Consider the following 13,511-nt stretch of genomic DNA (forward strand, 5'->3'; position numbering starts at 1 on the left):
AACATGACTTGACTCTTTCTTTTACTTACCGTGGCAAAGGAAGAGAACAGGCCACCTCTGTTACTTGGGTCTTCTTTGCATCAAGTTGCCTGAATTCAGCTATTAGTGTTTCTAGATCTTCCTGAGTGAAGCAAACAGAATTTTTTTAGCAAACTCTCTTTTCAGGACCTCAACCATAACCTGCAAAATGTTTAAACACCAACAATATTAAATTGTAAAAATGAAAACGCAATTAAGGGACAAATAGTGCAGCAGAATTCCGATTTGTTCAGGATTAACTCAACGTGGGTTTCCTTTTATTACAGTTTCTCCACCACCTTACTCCCAGATAAATGACTATAGCATGAGGTGTCAGCCTTGGCTCGGAAACAGCACTTTTGCCTGAGACAGAAGGGTCGTGGCTTCAAATCCTACTTCAGGGGCTTCAGTACATAATCCGAGTTGTCATTTGAGTGCAGTACTGATGAACCACTGCATGGTCAGAGGTGCTATCACCACCTGCTCTTAGGTGGGCATATAAGGTTCCACGGCGCCACTTTGAAGAGCAATAATGTCCACCTTTGTATCCTGGTCAATATCTGCCCCTCCACCAACATCAGTAAAACAAACTATCTGATCATTATCTCATTGTTGTTTGTGGGAAGACCTGGCTGTGCCCAAATTGAATGCCACATTGCCGCATTTATTTCAAATCCAACAGCCACTACACATCAAAAAAAGCACATAATTGTCTGTAAAACATTTTGGGGCATCCTAACGTCCATATTATATGAATGTATGTAAAAACAAAAATTGTGGGAAATACTCAGCAGGTCTGAGAGTACCTGTGGAGAGAGAAACAGAGTTAATGTTCCAGCTTGATGACCTTTTGTCAGAACTGTCAAAGGTAACAGGTTTTAAGTAAGTACAGGGACAGGGGAAGGAGGAAGGGGAGGAAAGAACAAAAGGGAAAGTTTGTGATAAGGCGGAGAGCAGGAGCGATTAAATGACAAACCGGATGATGGTACAAGGCAAAGGGTGGGGAGTTGATGGAGGGTGGGGTGGAGGGTGGGGGTGGGTGGTCGTGGTAATGGGGCCAGCAAAGAAACTAAAGATGGGTCTGGAGGAGGTGTAAATGTGAATTGCTGAATGATTATGAATAGCTGCAGTCTGAAAAATGAAGGCAGTGGTTACGATTGGAGATCGTTGGACTCAGTAGTGTGTCTGGAAGTCTGTAAAATGTCTAACCGAGAGATGAGGTGCTATTCCTTGAAATTATGCTGAATTTCACTGTAACAGTATGGGCAGCAGAGGACAGGGAAGTCAAAGTAAGATTTGGGTGGTTAATTAAAATGAAAAGCGACCTTAAATTCAATGTCAGGCTTGTGGATGTTCTGTAGTCACCCAATCTGCATTTAGTCTCCAGTGTACAGCAGACCCCAACATCAGCAGTGAAAACAGTATACTAAATTGAAAGAAGCGCAAGTGCTTTTTCATTTGAGAGGAATGTTTGGAGCCTTGGACAGTGAGAAGGGAATGGGTAAAAGAACAAGTGGTACATTCCCTGAGCTTGCACAGGAAGGTGCCATGGCGTGAGGTCAGAGTGACTGGCTTTGACATCAGGGCAGCATTAGGCCTAGTGTGGTATTAAGGAGACAAAAACAGAATTACCTGGAAAAACTCAGCAGGTCTGGCAGCATCGGTGGAGAAGAAAGCAGTTGACATTTCGAGTCCTCATGAACCTTCGGCAGAACTGAAGTATAGTTAGGAGAGAGGTGAAATATAAGCTGGTCTAAGGTGGGGGGGCGGGGGGAGAGAGAAGTTGAGGGTGGGGTGGTTGTAGGGATAAGCAAGCAGTAATAGGAGCAGATAATCAAAAGATGTCACAGACAAAAGGATCAAAGAGGTGTTGAAGGTGGTGATATTATCTAAGAAAAGTGCTAATTAAGAATGGATGGCAGGACACTCAAGGTACAGCTCTAGTGGGGGTGGGGTGGAAAGACTAACAAAGTATTAGTTGTAGATTTAAAAATAATGGAAATAGGTGGGAACAGAAGAATCTATATAAATTATTGAAAAAAAAGGGAGGGGGAAGAAATGGGGTGGGGATGGGGGGAGGGGGAGTTTAAGATCTAAAGTTGTTGAATTCAATATTTAGCCCGGAAGGCTGTAAAGTGCCTAGTCAGAAGATGAGGTGCTGTTCCTCCAGTTTGCGTTGGGCTTCACTGGAACAATGCAGCAAGCCAAGGACAGACATGTGGGCAAGAGAACAGGGTGGAGTGTTAAAATGGCAAGCGACAGGGAGGTTTGGGTCTTTCTTGCGGACAGACCGCAGGTGTTCTGCAAAGCGGTCGCCCAGTTTACGTTTGGTCTCTCCAATGTAGAGGAGACCGCATTGGGAGCAACGAATGCAGTAGACTAAGTTAGGGGAAATGCAAGTGAAATGCTGCTTCACTTGAAAGGAGTGTTTGGGCCCTTGGACGGTGAGGAGAGAGGAAGTGAAGGGGCAGGTGTTGCATCTTCTGCGTGGGCATGGGGAGGTGCCATAGGTGGGGGTTGAGGAGTAGGGGGTGATGGAGGAGTGGACCAGGGTGTCCCGGAGGGAACGATCCCTACAGAATGCCGCCAGGGGGGGTGAAGGGAAGATGTGTTTGGTGATGGCATCATGCTGGAGTTGGCGGAAATGGCGGAGGATGATCCTTTGAATGCGGAGGCTGGTGGGGTGATAAGTGAGGACAAGGGGGACCCTATCATGTTTCTGGGAGGGAGAAGGCGAGAGGGCGGATGCGCGGGATATGGGCCGGACACGGTTGAGGGCCCTGTCAACGACCGTGGGTGGAAAACTTCGGTTAAGGAAGAAGGAGGACATGTCAGAGGAGCTGTTTTTGAAGGTAGCGTCATCAGAACAGATGCGACGGAGGCGAAGGAACTGAGAGAATGGGATGGAGTCCTTACAGGAAGCGGGGTGTGAGGAGCTGTAGTCGAGGTAGCTGTGGGAGTCGGTAGGCTTGTAATGGATATTGGTGGACAGTCTATCATCAGAAATTGAGACAGAGAGGTCAAGGAAGGGAAGAGAAACTGGAGGAACAGCACCTCATCTTCCGACTAGGCACTTTACAGCCTTCCGGGCTGAATATTGAATTCAACAACTTTAGATCTTAAACTCCCCCTCCCCCCATCTCCACCCTGTTTCTTCCCCCTCCCTTTTTTTTCAATAATTTATATAGATTCTTCTTTTCCCACCTATTTCCATTATTTTTAAATCTACAACTAATACTTTGTTAGTCTTTCCACCCCACCCCCACTAGAGCTGTACCTTGAGTATCCTGCCATCCATTCTTAATTAGCACTTTTCTTAGATAATATCACCACCTTCAACACCTCTTTGATCCTTTTGTCTGTGACATCTTTTAATTATCTGCTCCTATCACTGCTTGCTTATCCCTACAACCACCCCACCCTCAACTTCTCTCTCCCCCCGCCCCCCACCTTAGACCAGCTTATATTTCACCTCTCTCCTAACTATACTTCAGTTCTGCCGAAGGGTCATGAGGACTCGAAATGTCAACTGTTTTCTTCTCCACCGATGCTGCCAGACCTGCTGAGTTTTTCCAGGTAATTCTGTTTTTGTTTTGGATTTCCAGCATCCACAGTAGCTTTTAGCTTTTTGTTTTTATCTCTGTGGTATTAAGGAGCCCTGACAAAATTTAAGTCAATGGGAATCAGGGAAAACTCTCCACTAGTTGAAGTCATACCTAGCTCAAAGGAAGATGGCTGTGTTTGTTCGAGGCCAATCATCTCAGTCCCAGGACATTACTGCTCATATTCTTCAGGTTAGTGTCCTAGGCACAACCATCTTCAGGTGCTTCATTAATGACCTTCCATCCATCATAAAGTCAGAAGTGGGGATGTTTGCTGAATATAGCACAATGTTCAGTACCATTCACAACCCCGCAGATACTAAAGCAGTTCATATCCATATGCAGCAAGACCTGGACAAATTTCAGACTTAGCCTAATAAGTGGCAAGGTATATTTGTGCCACACAATGACCATTTCCAACAGAGAGAATCTAAACATCTCCCCTTGACATTCAATGGCACTAACATCACTGAATCCCCTAATATCAACATCCTGGGGGTTATCATTGACCAGAAACTGAATTGGACCAGCCATATAAATATTATGACTACAAGAGCAGGTCAGAGGCTGGGAATTCTGAGGCAAGTAACTCACCTCCCTGCTCCCCAAAGCCTGTCCACCCTCTACAAGAAACATGTCAGGACTGTAGTGGAATAGCCCTCACTTGCTTGGATGAGTGCAGCTCCAACAATACTCAAGAAGCTCAACACCATCCAGGACAAAGCAGCCTGCTTGATCGACACTACCAACTTAAACATTCGCTCCTCACACCACCAATGCACACTGGTAGCAGTGTGTAATACATACAAGATACACTGCAACAACTTGCCAAGTCTCCTTTGACAGCACCTTCCAAACCCACGACTTGTACCACCTAGAAGGTCAAGGGTAGCAGACACATGGGAAGAACACCACCTGCAAGTTCCCCTCCTAGCCACACACCATTCTGACTTAGAACTATATCGTCATTCCTTCACGGTTGCTGTATCGAAATTCTGCAACTCCCTTCCTAACAGCACTGTGAGTGTTCCTAAACCACATGGACTGCAGGAGTTCAAGAAGGCAGCTCACCACCACCTTCTCAAAGGAAATTAGGAAAAATGAGAAGTGGATATTGGGGACTGAAGAGAGGACCAGTTTCCCTTCAGAATTCTGAAAGAGGAGGGTTCCTCTATATTGAGGGGACTGAATACAGATTGGGTGATTTCAGTCTGCAAGGGTGACCTCAAGCTTCTGGTCACCTATCATTGTAATTTTTCACTCCCACTCCCCGCTATGATGTCTCTGTCCTCAGCCTTCTTCAATGTTCCAAAAGCTTTCACAGTAAACTCATGGAATAGCATCTCATCTTTTGGTTATAGACTTTCACGTTCTGCACACAACATTGAGTTCAACAATTTTAGATCATAACCATTTTTTCAGACAGCAGCTGTTAGTAATGGTTTTGCTATTCCCAACTTTTGTTTCTTTACTTGTCCCAATATCCCTCACCCCCATCCATCCCTTCTGCTTTGCATCATCATCCCTTTTCAAAAGCCAAATACTGCGGATGCTGGAAATCTGAAATAAAAACAAAAATTGCTGGAAATACTCAGGTCTAGCAGCACCTGTAGAGTGAAACAGAGTTAACATTTCAAGTTGATGTCTGTTCATCACAGCTGTACAGTGATCCTCAATCCTTAGTCTCTCCTGCCTTGCACCCTATCACAGACCTTCCTTTTTGTTGTTTCCTCTCCTACCCCTTTTCCCTGCCTCTGTATTTGTATAAAACGTGTTACATCTCTAAACTTTCTCTAGTTCTGATCAAAGGTCAATCTGAAACACGAGTTTTGTTTCTCTCTCCCTAGATTCTGCAGGTGAGAATTTCCAGCATTTCTGTTTTAATTTTAGACCCTCAGTATAAGACCATAAGACATAGGAGCAGAAATTAGGCCATTCGGCCCATCAAGTCTGCTCCGCCATTCAATCATGGCTGAAAAGTTTTTCAACCCCATTCTCCCGCCTTCTCCCCATAACCTTTGATCCCCTTGCCAATCAAGAACCTATCTATCTCGGTCTTAAATACGCTCAATGACCTGGCCTCCACAGCCTTCTGTGGCAATGAATTCAATGTATATGACTGACTGTGGCATCAAGGAGCCCTGGCAATATTTAAGTCAATGGGAAACTGGGAAAACTCTGCAGTAGTTGGAGTCATACCTAGCTCAAAGGAAGATGGATGTGTTTGTTGGAGGCCAATCATCTCAGTTGGAAAACAGCACAAAAGGAGAGACAGTCGAGAAACTGAAAACAGCGTGAAAGGAGAGGCAGTCAGGAGATTGAAAACAGCACAAGAAGAGAGGCAATCGAGAGATTGAAAGCAGCATGAGATGAGAGGCAATTGGGAGTGTGAAAACAGCGCGAGTCCTAAAACACATGCCTATGTAATTAAGAAACAGATAACTTTTAGTTGTATTTGTGGGTGGCACTAGTTTTTAATAACCACAGTAAATTGTAGCATACATAGGAATTATTCTTAATTAATTAAGAAATTATTTAAAATAAAATAGTAAATAAATACTGTAGCAAACGCTTTACATAAAGTTTAAGGTATGTCAGTGCAGCTCGGCCATGTGGAATGTGCATCCTGCGGGATGTGGGGAGTTGTGCGGACAAAAAAGTGCCCTCGATGACTACACCTGCAGGAAGTGTCATCAGCTACAGAAACTTGAGCTCCGAGTTGCAGAGCAGTAATCTCAGGATTACTCCCAGTGCATGGGCTAGTGAGCATAAGAACAGGAAGATTGAACAGTTCAACACATGGCTAGAGAAATGGAGTAGGAGGGGTGGGGGGCTTTAGAATTCTGAGGCATTGGGACCAGTTCTGGGGCAGGTGGGACCTGCACAAGGACGGGTCACACCTTAACAGGACTGGAACTAATGTCCTCGCAGGGAGGTTTGCTAATGCTGTTCGGGCAATGGGGTGCTTAGAGAAATAGAGAAGTATCAACTGATAACGAGGATATATCAGAAAGTAGTATCAAGGTAGATTAAATATCTGGAGAGTTCGAGAGAATTAGAGTAGGCAATAGTAAGTATTAGATGGGATCAGAATAAAGAGAGAAAGTAAAAAGCCAAAATCAGTATGTGAATGCACAGAGTGTGGTTAATAAGATTGGTGAATTGCAGGCACAGGTTAACAAATTGAATTATGATATTATTGCTATAACAGAGGCCTGGCTCATAGAAGGGTAGAACTGGGTGTTAAATATTCCTGGGTACAAGATGTTTACGAGAGACAGGAAAGGAAGAAAAAGGGGAGGGGGGTGTGGAGTGGTAATATTGACTACAGGTGGCATTACAGTACTGGAGAGAGAGGATGTTCTAGAGCAGTCAAGGATGGAATCTCTCTGGTTAGAGGTAAGGAATGAAAAAGGTGCAATAACATTGACTGGTGTAATATATAGACCACCAACTAGTAGAAAGGATGCGGAGAAACAAATTTGCAATGAAATTACAGAGAGGTGCAAGAATCATAGAGTAACCATAATGGGGGGCTTCAATTATCCAAATATAGACTGGGATAGAAATAGTACAAAGGGACAAGAGGGGCAAGAGTTCCTGGAATGGGTTCAAGATGATTTTCTGCAGCAGTATGTTTCTGGTCCAATGAGAGGACATGCACTTTTGGACCTGGTTCCAGGGAATAAGTTGGCCCAAGTGGATCAAATATCAGTGAGAGAGCCTTTAGGACACAGTGATCACTGTATCTTAAGGTTTAGGTTAGTTATGGAAAAAGACAGGGCACAATTAAGAGCAGGGATAACTGAGGGAAAGCCAACTTTGATGGGATGAGAATGCATCTGGGTCAAGTGAGTTGGAATCAAATGGACGGTGGCTGAACAATGGGCCACCTTCAAAGAAAAGGTATTGCAGGCAATGTCAAGGTATATTCCCATGAAGGGGAAAGGTAGGACAAATAAATCCAAAGTGCCATGCATGACGAGAGAGAGAGGTGAAGATGAAAAGCTAGAAGTGTGCATACGACAGATGTCAGGTAGAAAATACAATGCAGGATCAGGCTGAATATAGAAGGACCGGGGGGGGAAGTGAAGAAACTAATAAGAAAAGCAAGGCGGGGGCATAAAAAGAGGCTGGCAGCGAACATAAAAGGGAATCCCAAGGTCTTCTATAAGCATGTAAGTAATAAAAGGGTGGTAAAAGAAAGATTAGGAGCAAAAAGGGGGACTTGCACGTGAAGGCTGGAGAAATAGCGTAAGTATTAAACAAGTACTTTGCATCTGTCTTTACAAAGGAAGATGATGCTTGCAAGGATATAGCTGGCAACTACAGACCAGTCAGTTTGACCTCAGTGGCAGGGAAACTTCTGGAAACTATAGTTTGGGATAAAATCAATAGTCACTTAGACAGGTACAGGATAATTGAGGAAAGCCAGCATGAATTCATAAAGGAAAAATCATGTTTAACTAACTTGGAGTTTTTTGAGGCGGTAACAGAGAAGGTTGATAAGGGAAACGCTGTTGATGTGGTGTATATGGATTTTCAAAAGACACTTGGTACAGTGCCACACAAGACTTATGAGCAAAATTCTAGGTCATGGAATAAAAGGGAAAGTAGGCACTTGGATAAGGAATTAGCTGAGTGACAGGAAACAGAGGGTAGTGATGAATGGTTGTTTTTCAGATTGGAGGAAAGTTTGTAGTGGAGTTCCCCAGGGGTCAGTGTTGGGACCCTGGCTCTTCCTGATACATATTAATGACCTAGACTGTGCAGGGCATGATTTCAAAATTTGCAAATGATACAAAGATTAGAAATGTTATCAACTATGATCAGGATAGTCTTGAACTTCAAAAGGACACAGACCTGTTGGTGGATTGGGCAGACAAGTGGCAGATGAAGTTCAATGCAGAGAAGTGTGAAGTCATCCATTTTGACAGGAAGATTATGGTGAGACAGTATAAAATAAAGGAAGAGACTCTAAAGGAGATGCAGGAACAGAGGGACATCATCAGTGTATATGTACATAGGTCATTGAAGATGGCAGGGCATGTTGACTGAGCAGTTAATAAAGCATAAAGTATTTTAGGCTTTATTAATAGGGGCATGGGTACAAGAGTAAGGAGGTCATGTTGAACTTGTATAAGACACTAGTTAGGCCTCATCTGGAGTACTGGGTCTATTTCTGGGCACCATACTTGAAGAAGGATGTGAAGACATTGGAGTGAATACAGAGCAGATTCACAAGAATGATTTCAGGGATAAAGAACTGTAGCTATTACAATAGATTGGAGAGGTTGGGAATCTTTTCCTTGGAGAAAAGAAGGCTGAAAGGAGACTTGATAGAGGTATTCAAGATCCTGAGATGCATGAACAAGATAAATAGTGAGAAACTGTTCCCACTCAAGAAAGCATCAAGAATTAGAGGGCACGGATTCAAAATAATTGGTAAAAGGAGTAAATATGATGTGAGGACAAAATTTTTCACCCAGAGGCTGGTTGGAATCTGGAATGAACTTCCTGAAAGGGTGTTGGAGGCAGGTTTGATCGAGGTACTCAAAAGGGAATTGGATTTCTACCTGAAAACAAATAATGTTCAATGTTATGGGGATAAGACAGGGGAGTGGGACTAGGTGGAATGCTCTTCCAGAGAGCAGACTCAATGGGCCAAATGGCCTCCTTCTACACTGTAAAGATTCTATGATTCAGTCCCAGGATATTACTGCCCGAGAGCCTCAGGATAGTGTCCTAGGCGCAACCATCTTCAGCTGCTTCATTAATGACCTTCCCTCCATCATAAGGTCAGAAGTGGAGATGTTCACTGAATACAACACAATGTTCAGTACCATTCACAGCCCCTGAGACAGTGAAGCAGTGTGTTTCCATATGCAGCAAGACCTGGACAATATTCATGTTTGGGCTGATAAGTGGGAAGTAACATTTGCTTTTGTATAGGAATGCAAGCTTGCTCTTTCTTTACTGCAATCATCAGTCTGTAGGTACACAACTGTGGCACCTTTTGTTTCTCTATGCCATGCGGAAATTTAGCCTCCTCTTCAAATCCTAACTGAGATTGGGAACTGACAGAATTCACAAACACATTCACTCTATATTGAGGCATGGTTACATCCAAGAGAGTTAGACGTTGCAGAATTGCAAAAATATTCAGTTGACACTGAAGTGAGAGCGGGGATGTTCGGCAAGTATCGTGTCATATCATTCCCAAACGTTAACATGCAGGGCAACATGTTCAATTGGATACCTTAATATTCATTTAACATCAATTAGCTATTTAATGCTTGTTTTCTTAGTAAAATTAACATGAGAATCCCAGTCATTCTTCAGTTGCCTACATGGAAAACTAACAAAAGATAACAAACTGCTTCAAAAAAGCTGACAACTCTCAAACAGGCTTGAATATAAACTTATGACTTACGAAAATACACAAGCATGCTGAAAGTGTAGTCTGGCCATTGCTTGACACTTAGGATCATTAGCTGATTTTTTTTTTTAAAATCACCAAATCAAAATTCTTGTTTTTTAACCTGTTCAACTTCAGCATCAAATTTCTGGTAAAAAAAATCAAAGAAAAAAAAACAGACCTCAAGAAAGGCAAGTAAAATTAAGAATGTGTAAAAAAGATTTGATAGAAACTGGTACTTGGGCAAAAAATAATTAGGAGCAACAGAAATTGTGTGTGTTTTTTGGGGCAAAGAAAATATTATTCAGGTTTTTTTCATTACATTCACGAATCTATCTGCTTTACCAATTCAACAACTTGAAAAAAATCTGGAAATGTATGAGGGGGAAAAAAAAAATTAATGATTCTTCTGACCCAAGTTTCAGGTTTACCAAGTATTCTTTCATTTGTACTAGAGTGAAAAAATCATAAGTTTGTGAAGTCCAGTCACTCCCAGCTTCTCTTTTATTAGTTTCCCCCTCAGTTCTGGTCTCCTTATTTAAGAAACCAGACAATTGCATTAAAAGCAATTCAGAGAAGGTTCACTCGACTGATTTCGGAATGAGGGGTTCACCTTACGAGGACAAGGTTGGGCCTATATCCATTAGAAGAATAAACATAAAAGATTCTGAGGGGGGTTGACACAGTGGATGCTGAAAGGATATTTCCCCTAGAGATAAGAACTAGGGGACACAGTTTAAAAATAAAGGGTCTCCCATTTAAGACCGAGATGAGGAGAATTTTTTTTCTCTGAGGCTCATAACTCTGTGGAGCTCTTCCCCAGAAAGCAGTCGAGGCAGGGTCATTGAATTTTTTTTAAGGCAGGAGTAGATAGGCTCTTGACTAATAAGGGAGTCAAAGGGTGTGGAGGGGGCTAAGCAGCAAAGTGATGCTGAGGCCACAATCTGATCAGCCATGATCTTACTGAATCGCGCAGCTGGTCCAAGGGGTTGAATGGCCAACTCCTGCTCCTAATTCATACGTGCATACGTATCAATACACAACTTCAGGTGAATCAAATGTTATAGGGGCCAGGCAGGAAAATGAAGTTGATGCCAAGATCTGATCAGCCCTGATCTTACTAAATGGCGAAGCAGACTTCAGGAGCCGTATGGCCAAGTCTTGTTCCTGTTTCTTATGTTTTTATATTCTCCCACGTTCCCATTTGCTGGAAGTCTTACCATGATTGCCTTGGCTACACAATGTTTGCAGGAATTCCTAATCTCATACAGCAGGGACACCAGTGGACAAACTTTAGATGACCTGGTCAGTGCTGATTTTCATTTGCAAGTGGACATGCAAAGTGTCTCTAAAATACAGGTGACTGGCATGAAGCTGGGTATTCTAAATTTCAGTACAATTTCAAATAACTTTGGCTACGAAAGATAATTTTATGATAAACTTCACCTTGCTTAGCCAGAGATCCAAAATCAGATAGGGGAAAGGACAAGTAAGGCTAGACAATTGGACTTTACTGTTGATCAAATTAATTAATAAACTTCATTGCATGCTGCCACGATGTAAGTGGGAAAACTATTTAAAAACTGGAACTTTTATATCTTATTTATATTTTAGTGATTTCCACTAAAACTCCTTTTTCAATAGTAATATTTGGATTTTTTTTTTATTCATTGGATGTGGGTGTCACTGGATAGGCCAGCATTCATTGCCCATCCCTAATTTCCCTTGTTCAAAGGGCATTTAAGAGTCAACCACATTGCTGTGGGTCTGGAGTCACATGTAGGCCGGACCAAGTAAGGACGGCAGATTTCCTTCCCTAAAGGTCATTAGTGAACCAGATGGGTTTTTACAACAATCCACAATGGTTTCATGGTCATCATTAGACTTTTAATTCCAGATTAGTATTGAATTCGAATGCCACCATCTGTCACAGCTGGATTCTAACCCATGTCCTCAGAGCACTACCCTAGGTCTCTGGATTACTAGTCCAGCGACAATACCACTATGCCATCACCTTCCCTTGATCTATCAATCATCTATCATAGTAATAATATCAAAAATAATGCGTTTATTCAAATCACAATTAAATATAAGAATAATCTACTAGAGTAACAACCACTGATGGACCAAAAGACCTTTTATCAGTCACAACCTTGTTCTGTTCTTAAGACTTGGCGGGTGCAACCCGGTGTAATTACAATGCCAATCATGCTTTACCGCAAAATAGTTTCTACTACAAAACCCTAACACAAACAGTAACTTCAAAATCAGACCATGTCATTGGAGGAGTTTACGCCAAATCTAGTTTTGAAGTGCTTGAGAGTCCTTTTGGGACCCAGAGTACTTCTAAAATTACACAAAAGTGTTATTTTAAATGCCTCAGAGCTCTCTCCTGGTTTTGAGATCAATCTGGAACTGGACAGTATAAAAAAAGCTACAGTCTAGCTGGGTTACAGCCTATATACTCAGCAGCACAAGCCAGCGATTTCAAACTTCACCATGTGGAGCTTCCATACAAAGATTGGCACATTTCTGTGCCCACCTTGACCTCAAGACAGGGTCAGCTCCTTAAAAAAATAGTAATTGCCATTGAGGATTTTAAAAATTAGTATAGAGAGCAACAGAAAAAAAGGCAACAAATGGATGTGTTTGTATTAAGCAGCCTGTGCTCACAGCATTGGCATTAGACTGATGGAAATGTGATCGCCTCGTGGACCCCTAAACACACCTTAATTCCACCTACGCCTTCCCCACCTCCACCACACCCTGCATAAGTGGTAAATGATTAATAACTCGAGAAAAAATTTGACAATTTTTTTTTTTAGAAGCATAACTGCCAACGACAGTGAGGCATCTCTGCAAAGTCTGAGGCCTGTAACCAGGGGCATAATGACAGTTTCCACATAACTCCCGGTCCCTTTCTCTCCCACTCTCCTTCCTCACCTCCTCCTTCTTCGACCGTTTGGAGACCTTTTTCTCCATTTTGGTCGCGGTTTTATCAGCTCCCTTTCCCTTCTTGTCCTTTTTACTCTTTTTGCCCATGGTGCCACCCTCCCAGTGCTTTCACTCCCTCACTGCCGGCCGGTTAACACGCTCGTAGCTCATTCGCAACGTGCGGTCAGACCCTCACCACACACAGATAAATACATCCGGGTCAAACACCCATCCTCCTCCCAGGCAGCTCCAAGCTAACACGCGCGGCGTAAACGTTCATGTTTCCAAATACAACCGCCAGCGCGGCTCTTGACTTGCCAATTAATTCCAGAAACAATAGAAATATCATCAAGTATGCGCAGATAAAGTCCTCCTGCGGCTTCGGCCTCCACGCTCTCCACAGCGCCGCTAACAGGCGAGTGGCCACATAGCAGCTCCCATTACTGAATTTTCTACATGAGGGCAGTGAATGAGATTCACTGCATACTTTTGATGTTTTTTTTCGAATTGTAATTCGTATTAATCAAGATGTCAGCCTT

General features: G+C 42.8%; 1 protein-coding gene across 1 annotated transcript in view; it reads right to left on the reverse strand.

Moving 5' to 3' along the window:
- The window catches only part of klhdc4 (kelch domain containing 4), a 99,684-nt gene extending 86,483 nt beyond the window's left edge, over positions 1-13,201 (reverse strand). The window contains exons 1-2 of the mRNA XM_078544422.1: positions 12,982-13,201; positions 30-121 (exon numbers count right to left, since the gene is read on the reverse strand). Coding sequence (XP_078400548.1) covers positions 30-121; positions 12,982-13,080 — 191 coding nt within the window. The 5' untranslated portion in view covers positions 13,081-13,201. The remainder of the gene's footprint in view (positions 1-29; positions 122-12,981) is intronic.
- Between the last annotated feature and the right edge of the window lie 310 nt (positions 13,202-13,511).

Source organism: Cetorhinus maximus, chromosome 6, assembly GCF_964194155.1.
Source record: "Cetorhinus maximus chromosome 6, sCetMax3.hap1.1, whole genome shotgun sequence".
Taxonomy (NCBI): domain Eukaryota; kingdom Metazoa; phylum Chordata; class Chondrichthyes; order Lamniformes; family Cetorhinidae; genus Cetorhinus; species Cetorhinus maximus.